Here is a 27,752-nt window from a genome sequence, read left to right as displayed (position 1 = left end):
CTATTAAAAGCGCTCATGGGGCAAGCTCCTTACCTTCCAGGCTAGCAATCACTGTTCGAAGCGGTCAAACTTTTGAATCAGGGTCCAGAAATGGAACAAAACTCTTTAACATGGAGGAAAAGGTAATTTATTTCTAGAATTGGGAAGATGTGACGACTGGATTGAAGACCTCCGCCGAGGGGAGCTAACACTGGCTGGCTCCGTAGTGTATGCCTGTCTCTGCAGGATGCTCGCCAAGGCTCTCCACGAAGCTTCCCCGGGGTGAACCTCAGGATTGGTGCTCACCTGAGGGGAAGTGACTTTGCGCTGTAGATTATTCCTTTCCGGGAAGGTCAATTATATACCCACCTCTGAACACTTGCTGATCATGTACCTTTCCCGGTCAAATGTATCATGCTAATAAGTTCATCACCCATAAAGCCTAGTGATGGATTGTTTCTCCCCTCACCGTGCCGTTGTGGAAAGGAAGAAAGATGAAGACGACCCAAGACTTGAGAGAATCAGATCCAGAGTTACCGTCAGCTTCTGAGCTGTCCACATTAGTCTGGTTTTAAAGAAAAAAAAAAACAAAAACACTCCAGACCTATGTTGCTCATAAACAACTTTTATTTTTGTTCTCAGTATGTGCCCTTGAAGATTCCAAAATGTCTGGAGTTTCTGATTCTCCTGGGACCAGAGGTAAAAGCATTGTACGGAAACACTCAACCTTGGCGCCTCGCTCTCTCCCGAGGAGCTAAGTTTGAAGGCCTCAGAGAGAGGGAGCAGACACACCTTATTCCGAGATGGGTAACACAGTGAACAAAGAATTAGTAAAACATAGATTCAGCGTAGAGGGCTTCAAATATACATATTCTATATATATAAACCTGTTATATAGGATTTCAACTTATTGGTTTCCTTGTGATTTGTAATTAAAGCACAAATGATATAGATGTTGTACACTGCTGATTTCCCCTTCTCAGCACCCCCCTCCCTCCCCAACATAAATAACATGACAAAGGTCAGGTGATCCTAAGAGTTTTTGTTGTTGTAAATATTTTGTTTTTTTAAAAAATCATTTCCCCTTCCTCCCCTGCAAACTACCTCTGAGGGTTTGTGACATAGCAGCATGGAACAGACACGACGGGGGGGCGGCATGGATCTAATGGCGAGAGCGCACGACGTTGCTTCTCACTGGCACCGGGGCGGGCTTCTGCATTTCCACTGACAACAGAGGCTACGACAGGAAGCAGAGGATGCGCAGCGCCGCTTTGTCCTCTGCCAATGAGGAGAAGGAGGTGGCGGCGGCCGGCTGGACCACTGAGAAAAGCCCTAAAGGCATCGAGGTTTTGGAGACAGAGCACAGCTCCAGAAACGTCTTGGCTCAGTATTTACACGGTATCTTTCCGCTGCATTCTCCTTTTGAGAAATTTGTGTTTCTGAGATTGGCTGGGGGGAAAGAGAGGACTTCAAAACAAAGACAAACCGATTCCCACATATGTAAAAGTCCTGTTGTAAGTCCTACTCAGTTATTTTCACACACATCATTAAAAGTAGATACTGACAATGATTGGTTTCTTTTCTTATTCTTTTTTTTTTTAAGAGTGTGAGAAGAGAGAGAAATGAGAGAGAGAGAGAGAGAGGGAGGGAGGAGGGTGCACTAAGGCGAGCGCCGTCCCTTCTTTAGCATTAAGTGACACTGGATGGTCTGGATTCGGTTCTTGGCCGGAACGAACTCAGGCTGCAGCTTCAGCGTCGATTCATACCACACGAGAGCTTTCTCAAACTCCTCCTGTGAGGGGCAAAGGGACAGACATGAGTGGGACACCACCCCCTGGCCAAGTGTGTACCGTGACTTCTTTCTCCCCGAGAAGCAATTCTGTGCTAGGAGCATCCTGCAGTGTTTTCTCAATGGGTTGACATCTCTGAGGAAAACTCCAAGGTCTGCAAGGGAACATCACCCCCAAGGCACAAAGAAAAGGAAGGCAGAGCCCAAGAGCCAAAGGGGAAGGGGAGGTTGACTTTACAAAGGTCTGACCCAACAGTGAGGACCAATATTGCTGAATACCAGCCACAAGCCAGGCACTGTGCCGGGTGCTTTATGAAAACCCTCCATTTAATTCTCACAGAAATTTCTAGAACTGTGCCAGGCAAATGCTCCTTATGCCTCTGCCTGAATTTTCTACTATAGCTAGAAAGATGGCAGTTAAGTGTCTCAAAGTCAGTTGCTATAAATTTTGAAACTCTTTTGTTCTCCCTAGCATTTAAAAATATGAACATTGTTTGGAAATGGTCGCTGTCATACTAAAGGCGTTTATCTTCTACTTAGACCAATACTCTCAAAGAAGAGCCCAAACCAAATGGTTAAGTGACGCCTTCTAGGCAAATGAAAGGCAGAATTCCTCATTCATAGTAGCAAATTTCACATTTACTGGGGACAAAAATAGATTCTTTGATTCTAAGAAGCAGAGAAGGAAATCTGCACATTCAGCAATACCTACCTGGCCGAATTATACTCGCTGCGTTTCAAGTCAAGGCTGACATAAACCCCAGCCTCAAGCTGCTCATTCTATTAACCTTTACTGAGAGCACCTTGGGAATCGCCCCGTGTGGGGCCTCAAGCTAGAGATGAAAACGCATGGCACGATTCTCATATTAAATTCAGCTATGACAGCTTCTAGAGGACCCCTGGGATTTCAAGTTCTGAAATCAGTCCTTGTTTCTGACCAGAATGAGGGTTCTGGATGATGGCTTCGCCATTTTCTCTGGAAATGGTACCCTATGAAACTAGTGGCGTGCCGCCATCAGGGAACACGTGATGAGCACCTGGTGTTTGCCAGACACTGTGAAGTGCTAGGGACAGAAAGACGAAGAGGAATCTCTTCCCAAGGAAGCGCACCGCCTGGGGGAGGGACAGATACTTAAAAAATTCTAAAACAAGGTGAAAACAGAGACATGTACAGGGCGTCATGAGTGCAGTGATAATAGGCACCTAGCCCCAGCTGAAAACAAGGGAGCACAGGTGAGTTTGTCCACCCAGGTTTTCTGGAACGGGTGAAGTCTCCAGAAAATTGTAGGCCAATCTGACGCCACTGTCAGTGTGAAACTCATGGGGAGGGGCCACACAGTTGCAAGTACTTAGATGGGTTTCATGTACTGTGTTTTTTTTAATGCACAAATTCCTTAGCCATAAAATATGCCTTTGGTGGGGCTAGCAATGAGAGGCGCAAAGCGTACAGGAAACTGGAGGACACTGACACCGTCAAGGGAGTTTGAAGGCACAGGTGTGCCGGGGAGAGGCAGCGGCGGAGGTGATCTGCTCCGCTCATGCCAGCGACCTCACCATCGCCACGTAGACGTTGCCCAGCGTGAAGTGGTTCACGGCAAAGTGTGGCGCGATCTCCACGGCCATGGTGGCTACTATGACTGCATCGTTCCAGAGCTTGGCGTTGTGCAAGATGTTAGCCAGGCTGATCAGGGGCACGTCCTGGGAAAGGAAGGAGAAGGCTGAGAAGGAAAGGATACTGATTTTTGGGCTTTGGTTCCTTGTGGTCCTGACCATAAATAATGCAGTAAGTTTCTCCTGGCGAGTGACTGAGTAATGCAACCTAACCCGCCGGTCTTCTGTTTGCTACTGGCCCATGACCCATGGGGAGATGCATGAAGACATAAACCAATGCATTACTTGTTTCCTTAGGAAAGTCTGGTCTCAAAACACAAAGCAGAGGAGTCAACTGAGTAAACAGTCTGCTTAGTGAAATTGCTGGTTTACTGCTGGGGCAGGTTCCCGACTCGTTGTGACTGGTAATGAACAGCTCATGGCCAGTTCACAGACCACACTTGGAGTCCTGCTGTTGGAGAGTCCAAGTGTCTTCTGCAAGGCCCATGGCATCATCTGCTTGAAGCAGGGGCCGGCAAACTCTGGCCTACAGGCCGAGTCTAGCCTGTTGCCTGTATTTTAAGGTTTGATTGGAATGTGACCATTCCTGTTCCTTTACATATTTCTGCGGCTGTTTCAGGCCAGCATGGCAGAATGGACTTGACTCCAACAGAGGCTGTCTGGCCCGCACAGCCTCAATGTCTTACTGTGTAGCCCTTTACAGGAAAGGTTTCCTGACCCCTGACCTAGAGTGTCCTCTGGCTGAAAGTACAGCACACAGAATGGTGGACTGAACAAATAGCAACACTGTTACCAGCACAAAGACTTAGTCCTCTAAGTGTGCACCCAGCAAGCACCACCAGTATCACACTGTACAGGGTTCTCCAGGAGATACAGAAGCCCTAGGGTAAAAGGACCCACCTTTGTCCTTACCGGACACTCACAGAGTGAGATCATTATATGAGGTCACAGAGCTTTATAACTTGCCTAAGGTCACAAAGCCAGCAAGAGGCAGAGCTCCTGCCACCATTCCAAATGCTGCCCTTACGAGCAAACAAGACCCAAGCTGTGTCTTCAGAAAGTCTGAGATGTGGAGGCGAACACAGAACTCAGCCGTGTGGACACCACTGTGCTGCTGAAAAGCTGAACGTTCTCCATCATCACAGCAATAACTGGCATTTTTGAAAAGACTGATGTGACACTGAGTTAGCAGGGCTTTCTGTTTTTGTGGAAAAAGCGAAGTCAGACAGAGACCAGGAACTGGCCCATATGTAAGAAGAGATGGAAACTGCTTCAGTTTCAGGGTCCGAAAACAAGCTCAGATCAGCAGTACACATGAAACAAGTGTCACAGGCCTCCAGGTCCCTGGGTGTTGGCTAATCCCAGAAGGACTTGCAGGGTGATGGCCTACCTATTTGTTGTACATTGGGTGGCTCTGCACACAGTGGAAGGGGCATTAAATGATGGAATCTTGAAGACTTTCCCTTGTTCCCATTTGTGGAGGCAGGGAAGGCGAGGGAGTACGTCTCACTCCCAGGCCTGCAGCACCATCAGTGGGGTCAGAAGGTTCTTCCACCCTGTGCTCGCCTCTTGCCACTACTTTACTGGCTATGCACGAGGAAGGCTCGTTGAAACCTCATAACAGGAAAAGACCGGGAGACAGAAATTTGCACCTCTGAGTCCCACTCACCTTCATCTGGTGTGGAGCGTAGTGGAGGGCCTGGCGGAGGCAGTCGATCGCCTTCTTTCCCTGGCCTTTCACTCTCCAGTAGAGGGCTGCCATGCTGGAAAGGACCCAGGAGGTCTGGTTCTACAAAGGAATGGTTAGTTGAGGCTGGTGTCTCTTAAATATATATATATAGCAAAGGACTCCTTGCCTGTGATACGAATTACAGATACATTCCCTCAGTTCTCTGATGTTTGCTTTTGGACCTCTGGTGTTTTTTGTTTTTTGTTTTTGTTTTTTTTTTTTCAATGCAGGCTTTGATTTCTACATAGTTCAGTTTATTAATTTAGATGGCTTCTGGATTTTTAGTTGTAGCTGACAAGGTCTTGCTTACTTGAAGGTTATCAAGAAATTTTTACATTTTCCCCCCAGAACTACCCCCCCGTCGAACTTTTCTAGTTTCATTTTTTCACATTTAAATCTTTGATCCATTTGAAATTTAACTTGGTATAAAAAATATGGCTCCACCTTAAATGGTTACTAAGTTGTCCCAATAAGATTTAACAAATAATTCATCTCTCTTCACCCAGTGAGATGCTACCTTTACCATATACAAAATTTCAGTAATTAATTTAGATCTAATTTTGGATTTTCCTGTCTATTTCATTTGCCCCTTTCAGTGGATGGTCTCTAATTCCCGACCATCACTAAGCAGACAGATGGTCTCTAACTCCCAACCATCACAGAAAACCTGCCCTGATTTTTGCTTTCTATCTTATTTCTTTCTTCCAATACAATTCTTCGGTAATTTTATTATTCTTCATTGTCAGGGCATATAGTATTTATATTGTTCTATCACCCTATTCCCCAAGGTTTGTTTTTTATATTGATTTTGCACTTAAACACATTCATTGACCACTGACATGACTTTTGTGTGGTTTCCCCAATCATGTTGTGGTTGACCGAGGTTCAGCCCAGTACTGTTGGTGGGCACAATATTCTTTGAGACTGTTGTTATGGGCTGAATTGTGCTTCTCCAAGACACATCTCGGCCTCTAGTACCTCAGAATGTAACTGTATTTGGAGATAAGGTCTTAAAGGAGGTAATTAAATTAAAATGAGGCCCTCAGCGTGAGCCCTTAATCCAGTAAGACTGGATTTATACGAAGGATTTATAGAAGAGGAAGAGCCACGTCAGGGTCCTGTGTGCAGAGGGAAGGCCCTGTGGAGGGAAGCAAGAGTCTGGCCACCAGCAGCCTGAGGAGGGAGGCCTCAGAGGAAACCTGTCCCGTCGGCACCCAGATCCTGGACCTGGAGGCTCCAGAAATGTGAGAAAACAAATTTCTACCGTTTAAGGTCCCTAGGCTGTGGTGCTTTGTTACGGTAACCCTACCAAACCGATATAATCATGTGAGTTCAAAACTTTCTGTCTTCAGCCTTCATACCTGAAGGACAGCTGGCTGGATATAAAACCATGGCTCATTCTTTCTTTCCTTGAATAATGCGTTGGCATTGTTCCATCGCCTGCTGGCACGGTTGGCTGCTGCAGAGAAACCTGAGACTGCCTGATTTATTCTCCCTTCTCAGTGACTTAGTGACTTGGTCCTTTTGATTGGTTTCTCAAAAGGATTCTTTTTTTAAAACTCAAATTTATCTTTCTTTAATGCCAATATTTCACACATACAAAAGAACATGTTTAGGTAATTATATATACATAATAATTATATGAAAAAATATACCCCTATGCTATAAAACATAATGAATATCCCACACACTGCCACCCTGGTCTAGAATGAACTTGCAGCCAGTCATCTATGTGTTCTTAAACAATTCCAGCCTCTTGCCTTTTCTCCACAGGCACACACTATCCTAAATGCTGTGTTTCTTATCCCATCGCTTTTTCAAAGTGTTCTGTCTCACACACACACACACACACACACACACACACACACACACACATTTGTTTCAACAATAAAATACTTAGTGTACTTCTTATGCATTATAAAAGTGGTCTAATGTGGTAAGGAGTTTTCTGGGACTTGAACTTTTTCTTTTTTTTTAAAAGATTTTATTTATTTGAAAATGAGAGATCAAAAGTAGGCAGAGCAGCAGGCAGAGAGAAAGGGGAAGCAGGTTCCCCGACAAGCAGAGAGCCCGATGCAGGGCTCGAACTCAGGACCCTGAGATCATGACCAGAGCTGAAGGCAGAGGCTGAACCCACGGAGCTACCCAGGCGCCCCGGACTTGAACTCTTTACTCAACACTCTATTTCTAAAATTCATCCATGTTGTGTGTAGCTTTAGCTCATTCAATTTCCTTGCTGCACAATGAAATGTCCATTAAGTGAATCTATTACAATGCATTTTTCCCTTTTCTGTAGATGGGGGCTCTGAAATATTTCCTGTTTTTAAGTTTTCTGTTGCAAATAAATGCGTAGAGTTTCTCTAGTCTAGAGTAGGTACCTATGGGTAGGCTTGCTGGTTCGCAAGACATGTAAATGTCCAACACAACAAGAGAATGGCGACTTGTTCCCTAGAGGTGCTGTGACAATCCACAATTCCATCAGCAATGTTTAGAAGTGCTTCTTGCTTTCTAGCCTTTCTAATTCTTGGTGTCATCAGTGGCGGTACAACAGCATCTTACTGTGGTCTTAGTTTGCATTTCCTGATCATTAGTGAGACTGATACTGTTTCTTGAGCTTATTGGCCACACATATCTTCTTTCAGTGAAACGTCTGATGTTAATCTTTATGTATCTTTTGATTTTATTATTTATCTTTCTCACTGATTTGTTTCTATGTTCTGCGTATCAGTCCTTGCAGGTTGAATGTGTCACACATACTTTCTCTCACTTTGTCTGGCTTACCTCTCTTTCATTTAAAAAATCTATTTAATTAAAAAAAAGTTTAAACTTTAATGTAGGTGAACTTAGTCACATTTTCTCTTCTAGTTAGTACTTTAATATCTTAAGAAATCATTTTCTATTCCAAGGGCAGAAAGATCACCTCCTACATTTTATTCCAATTTTTAAGGCTTTGTTTTTCATACTCCAGTCCTTAATTCACATGGAATTCCTTTTTTGTATAAGCTGTGAGGTGAGGATTAATGAGCTCAGCAATTGCCCCAGCACAGCTTCCAGCAAAAATCCCCTCTCCCTGTTGATCTTCCACAGTCCAATGTATGTCAGTATGTTTCGGGGCTTTCTATGTAGTCCCCCTTGTCATTATTTCTGTTTATCCTTAAGCACAGGGCACTATGGCCTGTTTTATAATTTTTCATAAAAGTAAGGCAATTCTCACCTTATTTTTTTTCAAGAGTGTCATGTCTATTCCTTACCCTTCCATATAAAGGTCTGCTTTTCAAGTACCATTAAAAAAAAAAAAAGGAAGAAAAGAAAAACTTGTTGGTATTTTGTTTATAGTAGCATTGACTCTATAAATCAAATTAGGGAAAACTGACATGTTTATGATGTGTGTTGTCTTATCCATGAACATTATATATCTTGGTTTATTTAGGTCTTAAAATGCCTTTCAATAAAGTTGTATCACTTTGTGCAGTCAGGGCTTACAAATTTTTTGTTAGATTTATTATTGGGAAACTGATATTTTTGTAGCAATGGAAATACTTTGAAAATCATGTTTTCTAATACTTTCTGTTGCTGTATAGAAATGCAACTTATTTTTATTGACTTTACAGGCAGCCATCTTGATAAAAATGTTATTATTTCTAAAAATTTGTAGATTCTTTTGGGTTTGCTATATAGATGATCACATCATTTCTAAATAATACTTTGGTTTTTTTCTTCCTAATACGCCATTTCTTTCTTCCTTCCTTTCTTTTTTTCTTTTTTTTTTTTTGGTTTACTGTACTTGCTACGCTTTTGGAACAAATCTGGAAAAGTGGTGATGGTGGGCATTCTCTTTCCTGACTTCAAAGAATTATTTTAAATATTCCCCATTAAGAATCATCTTTGCTGAAATATTTTGTTGATTCTTCTCATCAGATTAAGGAAGTCTTTGTCTATTCTCAATTTGCATTAGTTTTAATGAATGGTACTGCATTTTATCAAATATAATCTACTGAAATAATTTCATAATATTAATCCTTTAATTTGGTTGATGAAATACAGGGTTTTCCTAGACTTAGACCATTTTTGTATTTTTTGGGATAAACCCAACTTGATCAAAGTGCATCTTGTAAAAGAAAAATATATCCTGCCGGATTTTGTCTGTTAAAATTTGGCTTATGATTTTGATACCTATGTTTGTGAGTGAGCTTACAGTATTATTTTTTTCTCATGTCTTTGTCTAGTTTTGTTTTCAAGACACTGGTCTTGTCTCAAGCAATTAATTGGGAAGTTGTTCCCTTTTCCGCTGTCCAGAAGAGTCTATTTATATTGAGGTGGTGTACTTCTTAAAAGTCTGGTAGAATTCACTTGTAAAATCAATAGGCCTTGTATCCTTTGTGAGGAGATTTTTTTAACGTACTGCTGCAATTTATTTGAGTTTTATTACCAAATCAATTTGGATAACTACATTTTTCTAGAAATTTGTCTTCTTTACAATTATTTTGAAATTTATTGGCATAAAATTGTTAATTGTATCATTTTCTTATCTCTTTAGCTGTAGTTCTGCTTCCCTTTTCCCTCAATATTGGTTATTTGTACTTTATTTCTTCTTGATTAATTTTGCCTGAACAGTGCTTCAAAGAAACAACTTTTAGATTGTGGATCTCCATCCTTTGGTTTCACTGATTTCTGCACTTAATAACAGAACTTAAAAATGCAAGAATCAAAAACTGATAGAAAATAAAATATATACAAATTCAGAGTTACAGCTGTAGATTTCAACATGCTTCTCAATGATGGACAGAAGAAATACACAAAAAAGTCAGTAAAGATAAAGAAGACATGGACAATATTATCAAACCACTTGACCTAAATGACATTTCTAGAATACTCTAACAGTAAAAGTATTCTTTTCTGAGGTACATGGAACATTTACCAAGACAGATCATATTCTGGATCATAAAACAAGTCTGAATAAGTTTAAAAGGACTTAAGTCACATGAACTATGTTCATTTACTACAATAAAATTATAAGTCAATTAAAGAAAGAGATCTGGAAAATGCCCAATAGTTGGAAACCCAAATAACATACTTCTAAATAACTTACAGATCAAAAGAGAAATTAGGAGGAAAATTATAAACTATTTTAAACTGAATGAAAATATGACAAAATTTGTGATATGAAGCTAAAATAGAATTTAGAGGGAACTTTTAACATTAAACACCTGCCTTAGAAAAGCAAGGGATCAAATAAATAACCTAAACCTACACATAAAGAAACTAAAAAAACCCCAACAAATTAAATCCTAAGAAGCAGAAGACAGGAAATAGTAAAGATAAGAGCAGACACCAATGACAGAGAAAATAAAAACAACAGGGAAAAATCAATGGATTCAAAACCTTGGGTTCTCGGTTCTTTGAGAAAATCAATAAAATGGATAAACTTCTGTCAGTCTGATCAGGAAAAAAAAAAAAAAAAGAGAAAAGATATAAAGTACCAACATCAGAATTACAAGAGTATATGTTACTACAGATCCCACAGATGTTATCAGAATTAGGAAAAAAAAAAAAAGAATTATGAACAATTTTATGCTAATAAATTCAACAACTTGGATGAAGTAGACAAATTTCTTTAAAGATACAACTACCAAAACTCACTCAAGAAGAGAGATAATTGGAATATTTACTAAAGAAATTGAATTTGTTGTTAGAAATCTCTCAGAAAGAAGAATCCTGGCCCAGATGGCTTCACTGCTTAATTCTATCAAATATTTAAGGAAGAAATAATACCACTTCTGTATATAGTCTTCTGGAAAAATAAGGTGGAAGGAACATTTAACTCATTATACAAAGTCATTTATTATTAACCTAATAACAAAACTGGACAAAGCATTACAAGCACGGAAAACCACAGACTAACACACTTCATGAATATAGATTCAGACACTGATTGGCTTATCAACAGTGGGGAATGGTATTTATGTTGGTATTTTTTATTTCTTCCAGTGGATCATTTTTGCTTTATATTTTTGAGATTACTTTATTGGGTATGTGTAAGTTTAGAATTGGTGTATCCTGTGAATTATATCTTTTATCATTACATAGTCATTTTCTCTGCCCCTAATAATTTTTTTGTTTTGAAATATATTTTTCAGGTAATTAATAACTATACCTTTCTTTTGATTACCAAATATCTGGTATATCTTCTTTCCCATTTTTTTCAATGTTTGTATTATGTTTCAGGGATGACTCATTAAATCTTTTTTTTTTTTTAAGATTTTATTTATTTATTTGACAGACAGAGATCACAAGTAAGCAGAGAGGCAGGCAGAGAGAGAGAGGAGGAAGCAGGCTCCCCACTGAGCGAAGAGCCCGATGCGGGGCTCGATCCCATGACCCTGGGATCATGACCTGAACCGAAGGCAGAGGCTTTAACCCACTGAGCCATTCAGGCGCCCCTTGACTCATTAAATCTTTAAAAAATTTCCGATTTGACATTATTTTGACTGCTACATCACAGAATTTTTTTTTTTTAAAGATTTTATTTGAGGGTACTGGGTGGCTCAATTGGTTAAGTGGCTGCCTTTTGCTCAGGTCATGAACCTAGGGTTCTGGGATCAAGGCCCACACTAGGATCCCTGCTCAGCAGAGAACCTACTTCTCCCTCCCTCTCTGCCTGCTGCTCTCCCTACTTGTGCACTCTCTCTGTCAAACAAACAAACAAACAAACAAACAAATAAATGATTTGAGAGAGTGAGAGAGAGCGCCAAAGCACAAGTGGGGGAAGGGGCAGAGGGAGAAGCAGACTCCCTGCTGAGTGGGGAGCCTGACCAGAGGCTCCACCCCAGGGCCCTGGGATTACAACATGAGCTGAAGGCAGATGCTCACCAGGTGCCCCTTATTACAGATTGTTTCTAAGATTGTCTACTTCTGGGCTTCTATTTGTTCTTACCACTTTTTGTTGCTGTTGTTCTGACCCTTAAATGCTCTTTTTTCCTTTTTTTTTTTTTTTGCCACTTCTTGCATTAATTTTTTTTTTTTTTTGATCCTCCCCTTCCTAACTTCATTATTTTATCTTCAAAGGATTGGGATCTGCATTCTTTCTAATGGTCAACCTTAAATCTTTACTCAATATTGAACCTAAGTCCAAGCAATATGTTAACTCATTCCTCCTAAATATTGAGGCCTTTTGAACACTTTTAACTCTGATCATCCCACACTCAAATGTGTATTGTTTCCCACAGTATTTCTGTTTAGTCATTTCTCTTAAAAATCCCACAAATTATTGTTTTCTACAGACATATTTGCTTGGGTTTGCATGCATGTATCACTTTATTTGCTTAGCAAATCTTCAGTCTCAGACAATCCTTCTTTGGCTTTCATATAGAAAAATTCGTTTAGGTAGAACTCCTGGTAGTAAACTTTTTCCAGTTATCTTTAAATGTGTTTACTCTTCTCTCACTGTAAGGTACACAATTCTAGGAGGGCCCACTGTGTTTTCAAAACTATCACCTGACTTAAGTGTTTTGAGAAACAGGCTGTCATTTTTTACCATCATTCCTCTGTAGGTAATCTGTCCCTTCTGTCCTTCCTAAGGGCAGAAGTCTTTGTCTAAATTTTTCCTCACTGATTTATCCCAAGCACTTAAAAAGTCTTTGGTACACACTAAGCCTCTGCTACATATTTGTTTGTGAGTAAATTCATGCATATGCACGTTGTGGTCTTTATCAAGTGGTCAGATGCAAATCCAAAATTCTATAATTTGCTCTGTGGGACTGTGGCTAGAACTCTGCAAATCATATTTCTCTTTTGTTAGCAGGCTTCTTGTCAGGGTCTGCAAACTGTGCAACCTAGGAGACTGACAGGTACGAGGGAGAAGGGACTTTTTTCTTCCTGTTTGCGTGTGGCACCTGTCAGTGTCATTTGAGCAACGGCATTTTGCACTCCCAGACCCAGCCTCACTGCATCCCTTCGGCAGCCAGGATATGCTCCCTCTTCAGAAGCCAGAACTCCCACTTGCCAGAATTCCTGTGAACGCTGAGATTTTGAAAACCCCACTGCCTGCCTGTTTCTCTCATCCCTAGGCTTGGGTCCCAGGCCCAGCAGTTGGTATTTCTAGCTTACTGGAGTCAGGTGTTTCCTTTTTCACCCTCCCACAACAATGTAATCAATTCTCTACCTTCAATTTGCTCTTCTGAATTACCTAATGTCGTTTCTGTTTTCCTGACAGTGCCCCAACTGAAACAGATGCTCTTAAGATACCTTTGTTTTTGCTGATTTACTATGACGTAGCCAGGCATGGATTTCTTTTTACTTATCCAGCTTGGAATACAGCATGCTTCCTGAATTGGTCGATTCACTTACCGTCTTGTCTCTATAATATTTTAGGTAATTTTTTACACAAAGCTTGCATTCACTATTTAATTGTGTCTAATTCACCCAATGAGTATTTGACTTAAATAAATATAATTTTAGTTTAAGAGATGACAATTTGTTTTTTTTAACTTCCTCATTTCTGGTATGGTATTTGTTTGCTCACCTTTGAGATAACATTTTAAAAAATATTTTATAATGAGAAATTTCAAATATATACAAAAGAAGACAACAGTATAAGAACTTCCATGCACTCATTGACGAGCTTCAACACTTATCAACTCATGGCCACTTATGATTTCCTCTAACCCCTCATCCATATTAATGTGAAGCAAATCCCAGACTTCACATAATTTCATCAGTAAGTTTTCCATGTGTGTACCTCTAAAAGATAAGAACTCACATTTAAAACAAGGTTAATAAAGCTTGCTTAAAATATTGAAAATTATTTTTTAGTATCATCAATAGTCCTGTTTCCCCTGGCTGTCTTATGCAAGTTCATTTTGCTTTTATAATTTGAATCATAATCTAAATAAAGTCTGCATGTTGCCATTGGTTAATGTGTTCCTTAAGCGTCTTTTGATACCGAGGGTTCATCTTCATCTACTTTTTAACATTCCTGGTGGAAGAAATGGGGTTATTTATCCTGTAGTTTTCCACTGTCTGGACTCTGCTGATGGTATCCCAGGAGTCATTTAACACGCTCCTTTGCCCCTGTATTTCCCACTGGTTGGTAGTCAGAGGCTTGACTGGCCTCAGATTTATTTGACTTACTGAGGAGGCAGGGTGGCCAAATGCTTCACAGGCGGTAACGTGAATGTCCAATGGTACCCACGTGCTGAGTGTATTTGTGAGGTTAGTAGCGAGTGATGATCACTGCCATAAATTAATTAGGAGCAGCGAAACTGTAATATTCTAATTTTATTATTTCTAGTTTACTAGTTGGAATACTCCTATAGAGAGACTTTTTCTCATCATTGAATCATTTACCCTAAAGTACAGTTCATTTAGAAAGAAAGGAAACATGCTGGTTATTTTCTTTTCATATTAGGAAAAACAAAACAAAACAAAAACAAAAACCCAAGTTTGTTCCCATGCATCTTCCAAAACCAAATCCTCAGTGTGAATTTGGGAGTCTAAATATCGTTTAATATATGTGATGTGATCTACCCACTCAGTTGCTTCAAAGTGTTCCATCTTTGGCCAATGGGAACATATTCCAGTTGGCTCTGAGTTCTTCTGACACAACCTTTGTAGAGTTTGGGAGTCTCTTTGCTTGCCTGGACTTGGTAGAAGCCATTTCTCCAAGGAATTCTGGCTCCTTTTAGTGGAAAATAGTATCTAAGGATCAATATCTAGGCATAAAGTGTGCTTATCAATACTGGGTTACTCACTGATATTAATCTTTTCGGCAAATAAAGTTAGGAAATGTGTAAATATATGAGAAAGTTTTGCTAGTATTTTTAATTCACAACTACAGACGTTTACTTAACATCATCATTCTCACACTTTTATGTCCTTTACCCATAACCAAACTCTAGTTTGCAACATCACCAACAAAATTATTCATTTATTTTGCATTGCATACACCTACAATCTCAGGACAATATCAATATTACTAACAATAGTATTACTGAAAACGAGTAAGGTTTTCTTTTGTGCGTAGGGTAAACCCCATCAGGGAGGTAGTCAAATAATGGTCTTTTAAAGTCACTTGGAATAGTTCCTCTTGGTATGGTTTTACTACCAACTGAGTATGTGGTCGGGCTCACTTAATTTTACTTTTAATTAGGAACTGCCTTATTAAAATTTGTTTTGATATTAAACAAAATATTAATTTTCAAAATCAAACAAAAGATAATATAAAGTCAAGAAAATCTAGCTTCATGCCCGATCTTTCCCAACCAATTTCTTTCTTCCCTCCACGGAAAACCATTTAAAAGTATTTTTAAAAGTTATTCTTCCATTTTAAAATATCTGTTTCTCGGGGCGCCTGGGTGGCTCAGTGGGTTAAGCCTCTGCCTTCGGCTCAGGTCATGATACCAGGGGCCTGGGATCAAGCCCCACATCAGTTTCTCTGCTCTGCGGGGAGCTTGCTTCCTCCTCACTCTCTGCCTACTTCTGATCTCTGTCAAATAAATAAATAAAATCTTTAAAAAGAAATATCTGTTTCTCTCTACACACATCCCCAACCTTGTCATTGTTTAAAAAGCAAAATATTGGGGCGCCTGGGTGGCTCAGTGGGTTAAAGCCTCTGCCTTCGGCTCAGGTCATGATCCCAGGGTCCTGGGATCGAGCCCCACATCGGGCTCTCTGCTCAGCAGGGAGCCTGCTTCCTCCTCTCTCTCTGCCTGCCTCTCCGTCTACTTGTAATCTCTGTCAAATAAATAAATAAACAAAATCTTTAAAAAGCAAAATATTGTAATCAGAGAGATGATTTTTTTCCCACTTTCCTTTTCCTTTTTTCACTGCCTATATCATTGAGATTATTTCATAGAAGTTTATAGAAATTGTCTTCATTCTTTTTGACAGCTGTAAAAGATTCCATTGTGAGGATGTTCACACCAAATAAACACCCATGGAGGACTTTTTATTTACTCAGTCTTTTTCTGTTGGGCATATGGGTTGTTTCCAGTCTGCTATTTCAAGTGAGGCTACCATCAACAGCCTTATTCATAGGTATTTTTGTATTAATTTTGTATTTTTAGAAAAGATTCCTGAAAGCTGGTTACATGAGTAAATGAATATATAATTTTATTAGATAGAGTCAATTTTCTCTCCACAAAGGTTATTCTACTTTGCCTTTCCACCAGGATGTATGAATGGTAGCACCAATTTCCCAACAGCCTCACTGAGCCTATACAAATTCTGGATTTCTGCCAATGTCACTGGCAAGAAATAACTCACTGTAGTTTTGATTTGTTCTTTTTCCAGCTTTTTGAGATAAAAGCATAGATCACAGATTTTTGGTCTTTTTTTTTTAAACTAATATATCCATTTAAGGGCTATAAACTTCCCTCAAGCACGGCTTTAGCTGCATCCTGCAAGTTTTGACCTGCTTTATCTTTGTTATCATTCATTTCAAAATATTTTCTATTTTTAAAAAAGATTTTATTTATTTATTTATTTGACAGAGAGAGAGAGAGAGAGGAAGCATGGGGAGTGGCAGGGAGAAAGGGAAAAACAGGCTTCCTGCTGAGCGGGGAGCCTGATGCAGGGCTCGATCCCAGGACCCTGGGATCATGACCTGAGCTGAAGGAAGTTGGTTAACTGACTGGGCCACCCAGGCACCCCTCAAAATACTTTCTCATTTTGCTTGGGCTTTCCTCACTGGCCCATGGGTTACACAGAGGTGTACTGTTTAATGCCACCAAAATTGCTGAGGATTTTCCATCTATCCTCCTGCTTCTGATCTTTATTTTTTTAAATTTAATTCTACTGTGGTCAGAAAATAATACTCTATAAATTATTTCAGTATTTTAAATTTTATGACTCAGTTTATGATCAACATGGTAAATGGTCCACGTGCATTTTTTAAAAAATTATTTTAAGTGGGCTCCATTTTAACATGGGGCTCGAACTCATAACCCCAAGATCAAGAGTTGCATGCTCTACTGACTGAGCCATATGCTTTCTTAAAAATGAGAATTATGTCACAGTTTAATGAAACATTATATAAATATGTGAAGTCAAATTTGTTTTTTAGCAAGATGGTCTATACTTTTTTTGTCTGTTTAGATCTACCACTTACTGAGAGAGGCTGACGTCTATTATGATTGTAGATTCATTTCTCTGTTTAGATCTACCAATGTTTAATGCTTGTCATATATAATTTGAAATTATCTTATTGGTTTCATCAAACAGATTTACAATTTTGTATATTCTTGGTGGACTGACCACTCTATTATTATTAATCGTCTTTTTTGTAGTAATGCTTCTTCCCTTAAATTCCACATTGTCTGATGTTGGTAGAGTTAAACCAGCTTTCTTTTGACAAGTGTTTGTATATCTTCTTCCCATTTGTTTAATTTCAACCACTTAATATCTTATAGTAAAGTGTGTTACTTGTGAACAGCACGTAAGTGGGTTCAGTATTTTAACCCAGTCTGATAATGTTGGTAATCTAATTGGAATACTTAGTCCTTTTGTATTTACTGTCATTAATGATGTATTGTACTTATCTCTAACACTTTACTATTTGTATTTTATTTTACCCATTTTTATATTTTACATATATATTTCTATTTTATATTCCTTTTGTCTTCCTTTCTTGCTTTACTGAATTGATCAAATTTTTTTTATTATTCCATTTTTCCTTAACTATACATTCTTCAATTGTTCTTTTAATCATGAGCCTAGAAACGACAATATGCACCTTTAAATTATTCCAGACTAAAAATACAAATTACTTTAATTTTGCTACTTCCCTGATAATGCTAATACCTAACACCCTGCCCATGTGCATTCGTGGGAAAATTAATCTCATGTTAATCTTTCAGCTGTGTTACCTTGGAAACCTAATAAAGGTAGAATGCCAGCCATGTTATCAGCCAACATACTTAGAGTAAAGACGACCTGACGAAACTGCAGTGGACGGGGAGGACTGTGACCATTCCCGAGTGTGACATTTCTTGTCCCTTGCTGGAACTCTTGCGCTCTAGCCCAGTGGACTCTTGTAAAAGTTATTGGTTCCTACATGGAACTTGCGACTTCTGAACTAGGGTTGTTCCCATACTCAGCTCATGTGGACTTGATCCCTCATCGCTGAACTGTCACTTGGGGAAAGGGGCAGATAACTCTCCCTGGGCCTGCTCCCAGACTGTTAGGGCAATTCTTGGAAAAACTCATGAGAAGCTGCATGGCTGGTTTACTGGGTTTCCTACTCTATCCTTCTGAGTGAAGGCAAGACCACAAGTGCCCTACTGAGTTGTGTGAGTATAAAATATTTATCTAGCTGGCCCTAAATCCTCTGGCAGTGGATACCACAGAGTGGTAGCAGCAGCAGAATGGACTTTCATAGCCTTGGTTCAATGTGGCCAAGGCACTGTGACATAAAAGAATGCCCAGGGAGACGCAGAAGAAACTAAAGTCTCAGTGCGGGGCCAACTTTCTCGGGGTCTGATGGCAGAAGTTTGACATTGTGTGACAGAGGATAAATCTTCCCGTTGTGGGCCTAGATGAAAGCTGAAGACAAACTTGTGCCGAGAGCAACTGCCCACTCCTCCCTTCCCCACTGTCCATGAAATGGAACTGACCAGAAGCACAGCTGTAAGTGGGCTGGCTGGAAGAATGACAATTGCCTTGGGGTAGCTGATGCATTTGGGTCAAACGGGGCCCTGATGCCTGGCAGGGGGCGTGGAAGAGACTCGAGCTTGACTCCATGTTTGTGAGTGGGACTGGACTAGAAAAGAGGTGGAGCAGCTGGGTCGGTTTGAACCGAAACTGGGTTGGCCATGGATCTACTCAGCATGGAGTGGTGCCCACGAGCCCCAAGCAGGGGGAGCAGGGGACAGAAGTAGAAGAACCACTCTGCACCAGCACACAGGTCGAAGAGGGCTAGGCGGCAAGCTGGCACACAAACTGGCTGCATGGCAATGGCTGTGGTGAGCTGCACGTCTGGGGAGGCAGCGCTGTCTGAGCAGCTTATGTGGGAGCAACTTCAGCTGCAACCTGGGGCGGCATCCTGAGGGTTTAACCTTCACATGGGGACTAATCAGTGTCATCTACGGACACTTAAGGAGATAATGAATGGCAAGGCAAACTACATACTCCTTGGGCTTTCCAAGAAATGACAAATGATAATGACTATTTTAAAAGCTGGAAGCAAAGAGGATATGGACATGCTTGTTCTTCTGTGAGTGATAAATGAGAAAGGGGTGCTTTATTTGTCATCACTGTCATTTTCTAAGGCATCGGTTTCAAAATGTGATCTTCTTACCATCAGTATCAGCCAACAGCTTACAAGAAATGTCCATTCTCAAGCCCAGCCCTAGTCCTACTAACTCAAGAAGCCCAGCAAACTGTGGAGTCTAATAAGTGCGCCAGGTGATTCTGGTGGACCCTAAAGTCTGGGAGGAGTTGTATTAAAGTTAGTAACTCAAGGTCATGGAGGTTCGTCTGTGAGCCCACAATGGACATGGTTACTAGATTAACCTTCTAGCTCTATTTTCCTGAAAACCTAATAAAGGGTGAATGTTCTCATATCAGGCAAGATAGCTTATAGTAAAAATGACCTCAGTTGGTAACTGTAACTAGACTAGGAGAACTGGAAATAAACTATGAACACCTCATGAAAAGCCAGTTCCAAGTTTCGGAGTGCCGTGGTTCTTATAAAGAGCGAGGCTCTTTCCAGGACTCAAGGAGCTATCACAAAAGATAATGGTTTTTATATGGAACTTGGAACATCTAAACCAGGATAGTTCCCATAATACATCATTTGACTTGTTCCCTTGCACTTGAACTGTGGCCTAGCAGCAAAGGGCAGCAGGCAGAGAAGGGTTGCTGGGCTAAGCAAGGACTCCCTCTGGAGGGACACACCTGATGCTATTACACTTTCCCATCAGAAGCTACTACTGTCATTACTTTGTATGGTCACACTCATTTATATTTAATATTTACCCTTTCTGTTGCTCTCTGCTTTTTTCCGTTTCCATCTGGGATAGTTTTTGTTCTGCCTGAAGAAATTCCTTTAGTGATTTTTAGTTCAAGTCTGTTTCAGTTTCTGGTGGTCTAAGATCCTTAAACCCTCATTTTTGAAAATAGGTATAATTTATACAGAAATGCTCAGATCTTAAGTAAAACATTCACTTTTGACTACTACTAAATACACAACATTTCTAACACTCTACAAAGTCCTTTCAGGCTGCTGTCCAGTCAACCCTTTCCCCACAAAGCAACAAGTGATCAGAATTCTAACACCACAGGTGAGTTTTGCCTGTTCTAGAATTTCATATAGTTGGAACTCACATACTAGGTACTTTTTTGTGTCCAACCTCTTTTATTAGTGTAGTATTTTTGAGATTCATCAATATGGATGTTGGACCTTTCTTGCTGAATCCATTAGTATAATTAGTATCCACCATGTAAACACACCATTGTTCTTCCATTCTTCTATTGATGAGCACCTCAATGTTTTTCTGGCTATTATGAATAAATCTGCTGTGAACATAAAGTATTTTGTGGACATGTATTTTCACGCCTCTTTGATAAATTCTAGCACTAAAATTCCTGGATCATATATGCTTAATAGACAACCAAACTTCTCCAAAATGTCTGTACGGTTATACTCCCAACTGGCAACTCCCAACATGAGAGTTCTGGTAGCTCTGAAGCATCTCCCACATTTGCCATTATTGATTTTTTTCATTTTAGCTCTTCTAGTGCTAGGAGTGCTTCCTGCTTCAAAGTCTATTTTTTTCTGATGACAACGTTGCTCTCTTTTTTTAACTGTTTGCATGGTATATATTGTTTTCCATCTTCATATTCTCGACACTTCTGTACCTGATATTTAAAGTGTTTCTCTTTTTTTTTTTTTAAAGATTTTATTTATTTATTTGACAGACAGAGATCACAGTAGGCAGAGAGGCAGGTAGAGAGAGAGGAGGAAGCAGGCTCCCTGCTGAGCAGAGAGCCCGATGCGGGACTCGATCCCAGGACCCTGAGATCATGACCTGAGCCGAAGGCAGAGGCTTAACCCACTGAGCCACCCAGGCGCCCTAAAGTGTTTCTCTTATAAGCAGCATATAGTTCGATTTAAAAAATCTATTCCATACTAAATGCTCAAATTACATAATCTTTTTTACCTAACTGCTGATACGCTTGGAATTTCTACTTCCTATTTTACCATTTGCATTTTATTTTTATGCACCCTTTCTCTTGCCTGACTTTCTTTAATCAAATGTTTTACATTATTCCATTTTCCTTCTGTTCAATTACATTTTAAAACCATTGTTTGTAGTTAGCCTAGAGCTTAAAACTGTATTCTTACTTATCACAGTCCTATGCAAATTATTACTTTAGTACTTGGCTGATACCAATTAAACCTCAGAACTTTTCAGTTCCATTTACTTCCCTCCCATCACCTGTTATTGTTACCGTGCACTTTAGTGACACGTAAAAGCGCGGCACTTCAGGGCCCTGCAGCTTTGACTCAACAGTATGGCTACTGTTCATTTACATTTGTCTTCGCGGTGTTCTTCATTCCCTCTTGCATGTCGGTATCTCTATCTGGGATGTTTTCCTGAGAACGTTTTTTGTTATTTCAGTGCAGGCCCTCTGGTGCCAGATTCTCTGAATTTTCGTTTCTCTGAACCCATCTTTATTTCACCTTAATATCTGTAGGACATGTTTGCTGGTATAAAATTCTAGGCTTGCAGTTTTTCTCTTCCAGCTTGAAAGATGTTGTTACACTGGCCTCTGGTTTCTTCTCTTTTTCTTTTTTTTTTTTTTTTTTAAGATTTTATTTATTTATTTGACAGAGAGAGATCACAAGTAGACAGAGAGGCAGGCAGAGAGAGAGAGAAGTGAGGGAAGCAGGCTCCCTGCCGAGCAGAGAGCCCAATGCGGGACTCGATCCCAGGACCCTGAGATCATGACCTGAGCCGAAGGCAGCGGCTTAACCCACTGAGCCACCCAGGTGCCCCTGGCCTCTGGTTTCTATCATCTCTGTTGAGATGCCGTCAGTCTCGTGGCTCCTCTGGAGGGACCCGCGATGTGTTAAAGATGGGCCACGCATTCTTTGTCACTGCTAGCAGATGGAGGACGTTTCCCCGGGCTTTGATTCCGAGCAGGCACCAGCACTCTCCGCTTGGACAGAGTGGTGCCGTGGCAGTTCTGGCTACGCACAGGCTCTCGGAGGCCTGCGTGCTTCTGCTCTCACCTTGTGGAGCTCCGAGCCGTCATGGAGAAAGTTCCAGCTACCCTGCTGAGAGACAACCAAGGCAGGGCTTCCCAGCTGTGCCCAGCTATTCCACCCTCTCCACCGGAGGTTCAGACACGTGAGTGAAACCTTCTTCGGTGGCCAGTCCCAGATGAGTCTCTACACGTCTTCCGTGGCATGAATGACTCCAAGGGAGACCAGAAGAATGTCCAGCTGAGTCTGGCTCAGACTGCACAGTCTTGAGCAAATCACGGTTTTGTTTGAAGCCAGTAAATTCTGGAGTGGCTTCTGAGGCAGAAATGGAGAACTGAAATAGTGTTTGGTGTCCAGAATAGAGTGCGGCCATACCAGACACTTAGAACCTGTGGTGTTAGCTCTAGGACTGGGTCGACTACAACTGCTGAGCAGCACTGAGACTCTTCACGGAGGCTGGACGAGCACGGAGGAAATCAGGACGGGAGGCTGGAGAAGGGGCGGACTTATCTATTGGTAAAACAGTGAGGCTGTATCTTAGAATACAGCAAAAATACCTAAGTTGTAGATCTGGCTAGGAAGACTTCCAAGAAGAATGCTGAAAGTGAAAAGGGTTTTTGAAAAGCTATTAAAAAAGAGAGAGCACTTTAGAAACTACAGTTTTCGGGCAGGGTTTAGAAAAACTGCTTTCAAGTTGGGACTTGCAGGGTTAGAAAATGAAACTTTCTCAATTGTCAGCTTCTCCAATCAGCATGAGGTTTTAAAGTAAAAAAAAAAAAAAAATTCCAGAAAGTTACCAGTAAAACTATGGCCTTGGGGTCAAGCTCAAATCAGAAACACGGCAATAGGACCTTTTGTTACTCCTGCCTCAGAAGGATATAGATGTAAGCCTCATAAGGCTTTCACAGACAAAAAGTGCCTAAAAATCTTAAGGGTATTTACACCCTGGACTCACATTCAAGGTAGACAGGGACCTTCTTGAAGAGATTTGAGATGTGGGTTCTGTCTGCAGTGACTTATCATTTGAAAGTCTACAAAGTCTTTTTTTTTTTTTAAGATTTTATTTATTTATTTGACAGAGAGAGAGAGATCACAAGCAGGCAGAAAGGCAGGTAGAGAGAGAGGGGGAAGCAGGCTACCCCCTAAGCACAGAGCCCGATGCAGGACCCGATCCCAGGACCCTGAGATCATGACCTGAGCTGAAGTCAGAGGCCCAACCCACTGAGCCACCCAGGCGCCCTCTACAAAGTCTTTTAAAGGAGTTGTGCCAGTTTGGACTAAAAGGGAGAGAAAGGTGGGAAGCAAGACGAGTGAGCTTTTCAACTGCAAACACAGGCCTTTCTTCCAGAAAAGGAAAGACCACTCAGAGAGAAGGGTCAAGAGTGGAGAAACAGATTAGGGAACCAAGCCCAGGAAACCAAAATGGACCATAATCAAGGAATATTCCTTGTAAAGCAAGTCATCAGGGGAAGTGGCGACATACGGGCCAGATGGGGTTCAGAATCGACACAGAATGGAGATTGCTATGTCTTTCCCACTTCCTGTGTTTAAAACTACCATGACTTCCCTATTCCTGCCACACTGTCATGTCGTGCCGGAAGCCCAGTAGATTCTCATTAGGTTATAGTACTGCTTTAACATTATATATTAATAAAGTGGAGAGATACTTAACCATAAAGTAACTAATTTTAGTTTTACAAAACCCCCTCTTTACATAAAGATCACACAGAAACAGATGAACAGTCTTAGAAACTCTGTGATATGTTCTCTAGGCTTCTAGAGAACAAAAACGCAGTTTTGCAGATATTTTGTTTCATTATTTTAAGAGAAGAAGGTATTTAAAGTTGTGTTTCCCATCCACAACCTGAAATACCAACTACTCTTCACCACCAGAAGAACACCCACTACGTCATACACTGAGATTCCCTGGTTGCCAGGAGCCCCACCTCCACGCAGGAGAAGACAACACTGAGGGGTGGGGCACACACAAATAAAGGCCACAGGCTCCAATGTGTGTGGTGTAAAAAAAAAAAAAAAAAAAAAAAAAAGACAAAACTGACAAGGTAGGTTCCACCATAGAAGGTACACAGAGCAGCCAAAAAGAGTACTAACTGAGTAATGGAAAAAGCAATGGAAAAGTGATGGAAACTCAGTGGTGGGTTATTTCACATCTTCCCTTTAGCTACTAAGCGCTGCGTAACTCACATAGAGGTTAGAGCCACTTAGTGGCAAATAATCTGGGAAAGTCAGAAGGTAGACAGACGGTAGTTTCCAGCTTTCCTACAGGGTGACTCACCTTTTCCAAAACTTTGGCAATTCGTGTGCCGATTTGTTCGAGTGACTGCTGTGGATACTGGTCTTTGCCAAGATTTTGCAGTACCTGGTGTAGGGAAAGACGGCAGGTGAGAGCAAGGAAAGGAGCAGGATCTAGGTGACGCTGCTGACGCTGAGCTGGACACTAGGGTCCAAAAGCCAGCAGCTGCTCTGGGGTATGTGCTGTGGTCCTGCTGGTCAGGCACTTTGGGGAAGACGTATGGAAACCTAGCATCCCTTCCATACCCTCCCACTTGACAAAAACTACAGACATGTAAAACATATTCATTACAGCAACATTAGAAAAGAGAGTAAATAAAGAAAATTAAAACTATCTGTATTCCTGTCACCCAGATGCAACCAGTGTTAGTATCTTTACACTACGGATATTTCAGGGATTTTTCTGAAATAGCATGTGTACACACATACTGCCTCTCTCACAGAATATGGGATCACACTACATATTGTCACCTATATTTTCACATAACATGAAGATTTCTTCATGCCAATAAATGTATTTCTACATCTTTCTTTTTTTTTTAAATAAAGGTTTTATTTATTTATTTGACAGAGAGAGATCACAAGTAGGCAGAGAGTCAGGCAGAGAGAGAGAGGGACGCAGGCTCCCTGCTGAGCAGAGAGCCTGATGTGGGGCTCGATCCCAGGATTCTGAGATCATGACCTGAGCCGAAGGCAGCGGCTTAACCCACTGAGCCACCCAGGCGCCCTCTACTACATCTTTCTTGAGGGCTCCACTGTATACCATCCTCTATCTGTACAACATTTATTTAACAAATCCTCTATTCTTGGACATTTGTGGTGGTTTCTCAATTGTCCTTCTCGGTACACTGTTTGCTAGGCATATGCTGGGTCTGCTCACCTTCCTTGCCTTCTTAAGAATGCCAACAGGAGAATAAGCTGCCTCAAGTAATCCTGACAAGAGCCTCTGTCCGCTGGCAAGCAGAGTGCTACCTACCTTGAGGAGTGAATCAGAATTCAAATTTCCTGGCCCTTAAAAGAAAAGCATAAACTCAATCCCAGGGCCTGAAATAAATCAGGCCTGGCCTAAAGCCACCTAGATTTAGGCCCTCTGAAATGTGGCCCGGCCCCCGGGCTTCCTGCTGTCAGCTGCGGCACCACTGCGGCGCTAGCAAGTACAGCCGCGCTGAAGACGGCTGGGCACTCACCTCTGTCAGCTGACTCTCGCCCGTGTAGTGCAGGCTGGCCCGGTTGGAGACCCCGTGCAGGTGGTCCAGGGTGTGCATGCTCGTGGGCAAATTGCCGTTGCAAAGCGGCTCCATCGCCGGCTGCTGTATTGGAGTGGCAAAGTCGATGTGTTCTGTGATGCTGGAAAATGGAGATTGCCACGTTAGCCATGAGAAACCCGAGTGGGTGGGGAGCAAGAGTATTAATAATCGGCTGATCGTAACTTTGCGATGTTACCAGGACTGTCTGGAACCACGACTCACAGACTGAAGAGACAGCAGAGGTGATCTAGTCTGCTCTCTCGTTTTATAGGTGCGAGAACCCAGTGCCTGGCATAACTGTTTGCTGAACGTATGAGCAGAGATCGTAGCCCTGGTCAAAGGAGCAGCGCTGGAATCAGAGTCCTGAACTCAGTGATTTCCCGGTCCACTCAAGCTGCCTCCTTTCTATGCACCATGGGGTCTGGTGTGGTCACTGCCATTGGCCATTTTTTCTCACTGGGGAAGTTTTGAACCTGGCGGGCTTTAGTCTAGGATTTCTGTTTTTAGGGTAAAATTCCCTTTTCAGTGATAAATACCCGCAAGTGGTTCCTATCTTTTATTTTCCCTTTATGCACAGAAGCCCACCCCACAGAAAAAATGACCCAAAGTTTAGACAGTACATTTTAAACAGATGCAGCTGTTCAATCTATCCATGCATAAGACGTAACTCCCTTTTGTAGACCCAAAGTGGTCATTTTCCTGCTATCTGCAGCTAAATGTTATACACTCTCATATATGCTGAAATGGCAAACTGGCATGGCCAAATTTTATTTCTAGCTATTTAAAGCTAATATGTATTAGGCAAACATTCATTCATTATTTATTTAGAGCCTACTACGTGTCACACACCAGAGGTACAATAATTAACAAGACATCGGCAATCCTTGCTGTTATGGTGCTCGTGGTCTTGTGAGTGGCTCGGTTATTACAGATGTTATAAAAGACAAAAACAAGGTACAGTGTCAGTACACTACGAGGAGGTATGTATTTCCCCCTATGCTGATGGAGGAAGGAGGTGACTAGTGAAGGATTCCCTAAGGAACCAAGATTTAAGTCAAGACCAGGGTGTGAATGAACCAGGTGGGAAGAAGGTGGTGAGAACATCACCCCACGCAAAGGAACACCACTGTGAAGGACCCGACAGGAGGGAGGGTGGCGAGGATGGAAAGACACATGGCAGTAGATCACAAAGGGCTTTGTGGACCACGGTAAAGAGCAGTAAAAAGGTATTAGAGCATTTTAAGAATTATTTGACTTGTATTTGAGGAAGGAGTCTGAGTATTGTAGGGATAAGGGGCAGAATAGAGTGAATAAAGCATGCGGCCCGGCTAGGCGCCTACTGAGTGGAGTGAAGTGGAGATGATGGTGATCCGGTTTAAGGGTCAGCAATGGAGATGGAGAAAAGCTGACGGCTTAGAAAAACACTCAGAGGGTGGAAATAGTAAGAATGGGTAATAGAGGGGTGCCTGGGCGGCTCAGTGGGTTAAGCCTCTGCTTTCAGCTCAGGTCATGATCCCAGGGTCCTGGGATTGAGCCCCGCATTGGGCTCTCTGCTCTGCAGGGAGCCTGCCTCCACCTCTCTCTCTGCCTGCCTCTCTGCCTACTTGTGATCTCTGTCTGTCAAATAAATAAATAAAAATCTTTAAAAAAAAAAAAAAAAAAAAAAAGAATGGGTAATAGACCAGATCTGAGGGTGAAGGGAAAGGGGTCATTAAGGACGACTCCCAGGTTTCTGGCCTAAGGACTGCTGGAGCGATCTACTAAGAATAAGAAACAGAAAACACACAGAACAATGATTTTTTGGAAGGTGAGTGGACAAGGAAACAATGAGTTTGGTTTTCCTGAGGTTGAGGGGTCTCAGAGGTATCTAGGCAGAGA

General features: G+C 41.3%; 1 protein-coding gene across 2 annotated transcripts in view; it reads right to left on the bottom strand.

Annotated features, from left to right (window-relative positions):
* Positions 1 to 588: 588 nt before the first annotated feature.
* TTC17 (tetratricopeptide repeat domain 17) overlaps positions 589 to 27,752 on the bottom strand; it is a 122,769-nt gene continuing 95,605 nt past the window's right edge. For both annotated transcript variants that reach the window (XM_047694010.1, XM_047694011.1), the window contains 5 exons: positions 25,815 to 25,974; positions 24,611 to 24,694; positions 5,049 to 5,168; positions 3,323 to 3,466; positions 589 to 1,771 (listed from right to left, as the gene is read on the bottom strand). In XM_047694010.1, coding sequence (XP_047549966.1) covers positions 1,640 to 1,771; positions 3,323 to 3,466; positions 5,049 to 5,168; positions 24,611 to 24,694; positions 25,815 to 25,974 — 640 coding nt within the window. In that variant the 3' untranslated portion in view covers positions 589 to 1,639. The remainder of the gene's footprint in view (positions 1,772 to 3,322; positions 3,467 to 5,048; positions 5,169 to 24,610; positions 24,695 to 25,814; positions 25,975 to 27,752) is intronic.

Source organism: Lutra lutra, chromosome 10 (assembly GCF_902655055.1).
Source record: "Lutra lutra chromosome 10, mLutLut1.2, whole genome shotgun sequence".
NCBI classification, from domain to species: domain Eukaryota; kingdom Metazoa; phylum Chordata; class Mammalia; order Carnivora; family Mustelidae; genus Lutra; species Lutra lutra.
Note: the sequence above shows the minus strand (reverse complement) of the source record. Positions and strands in the feature narration are given on the sequence as shown.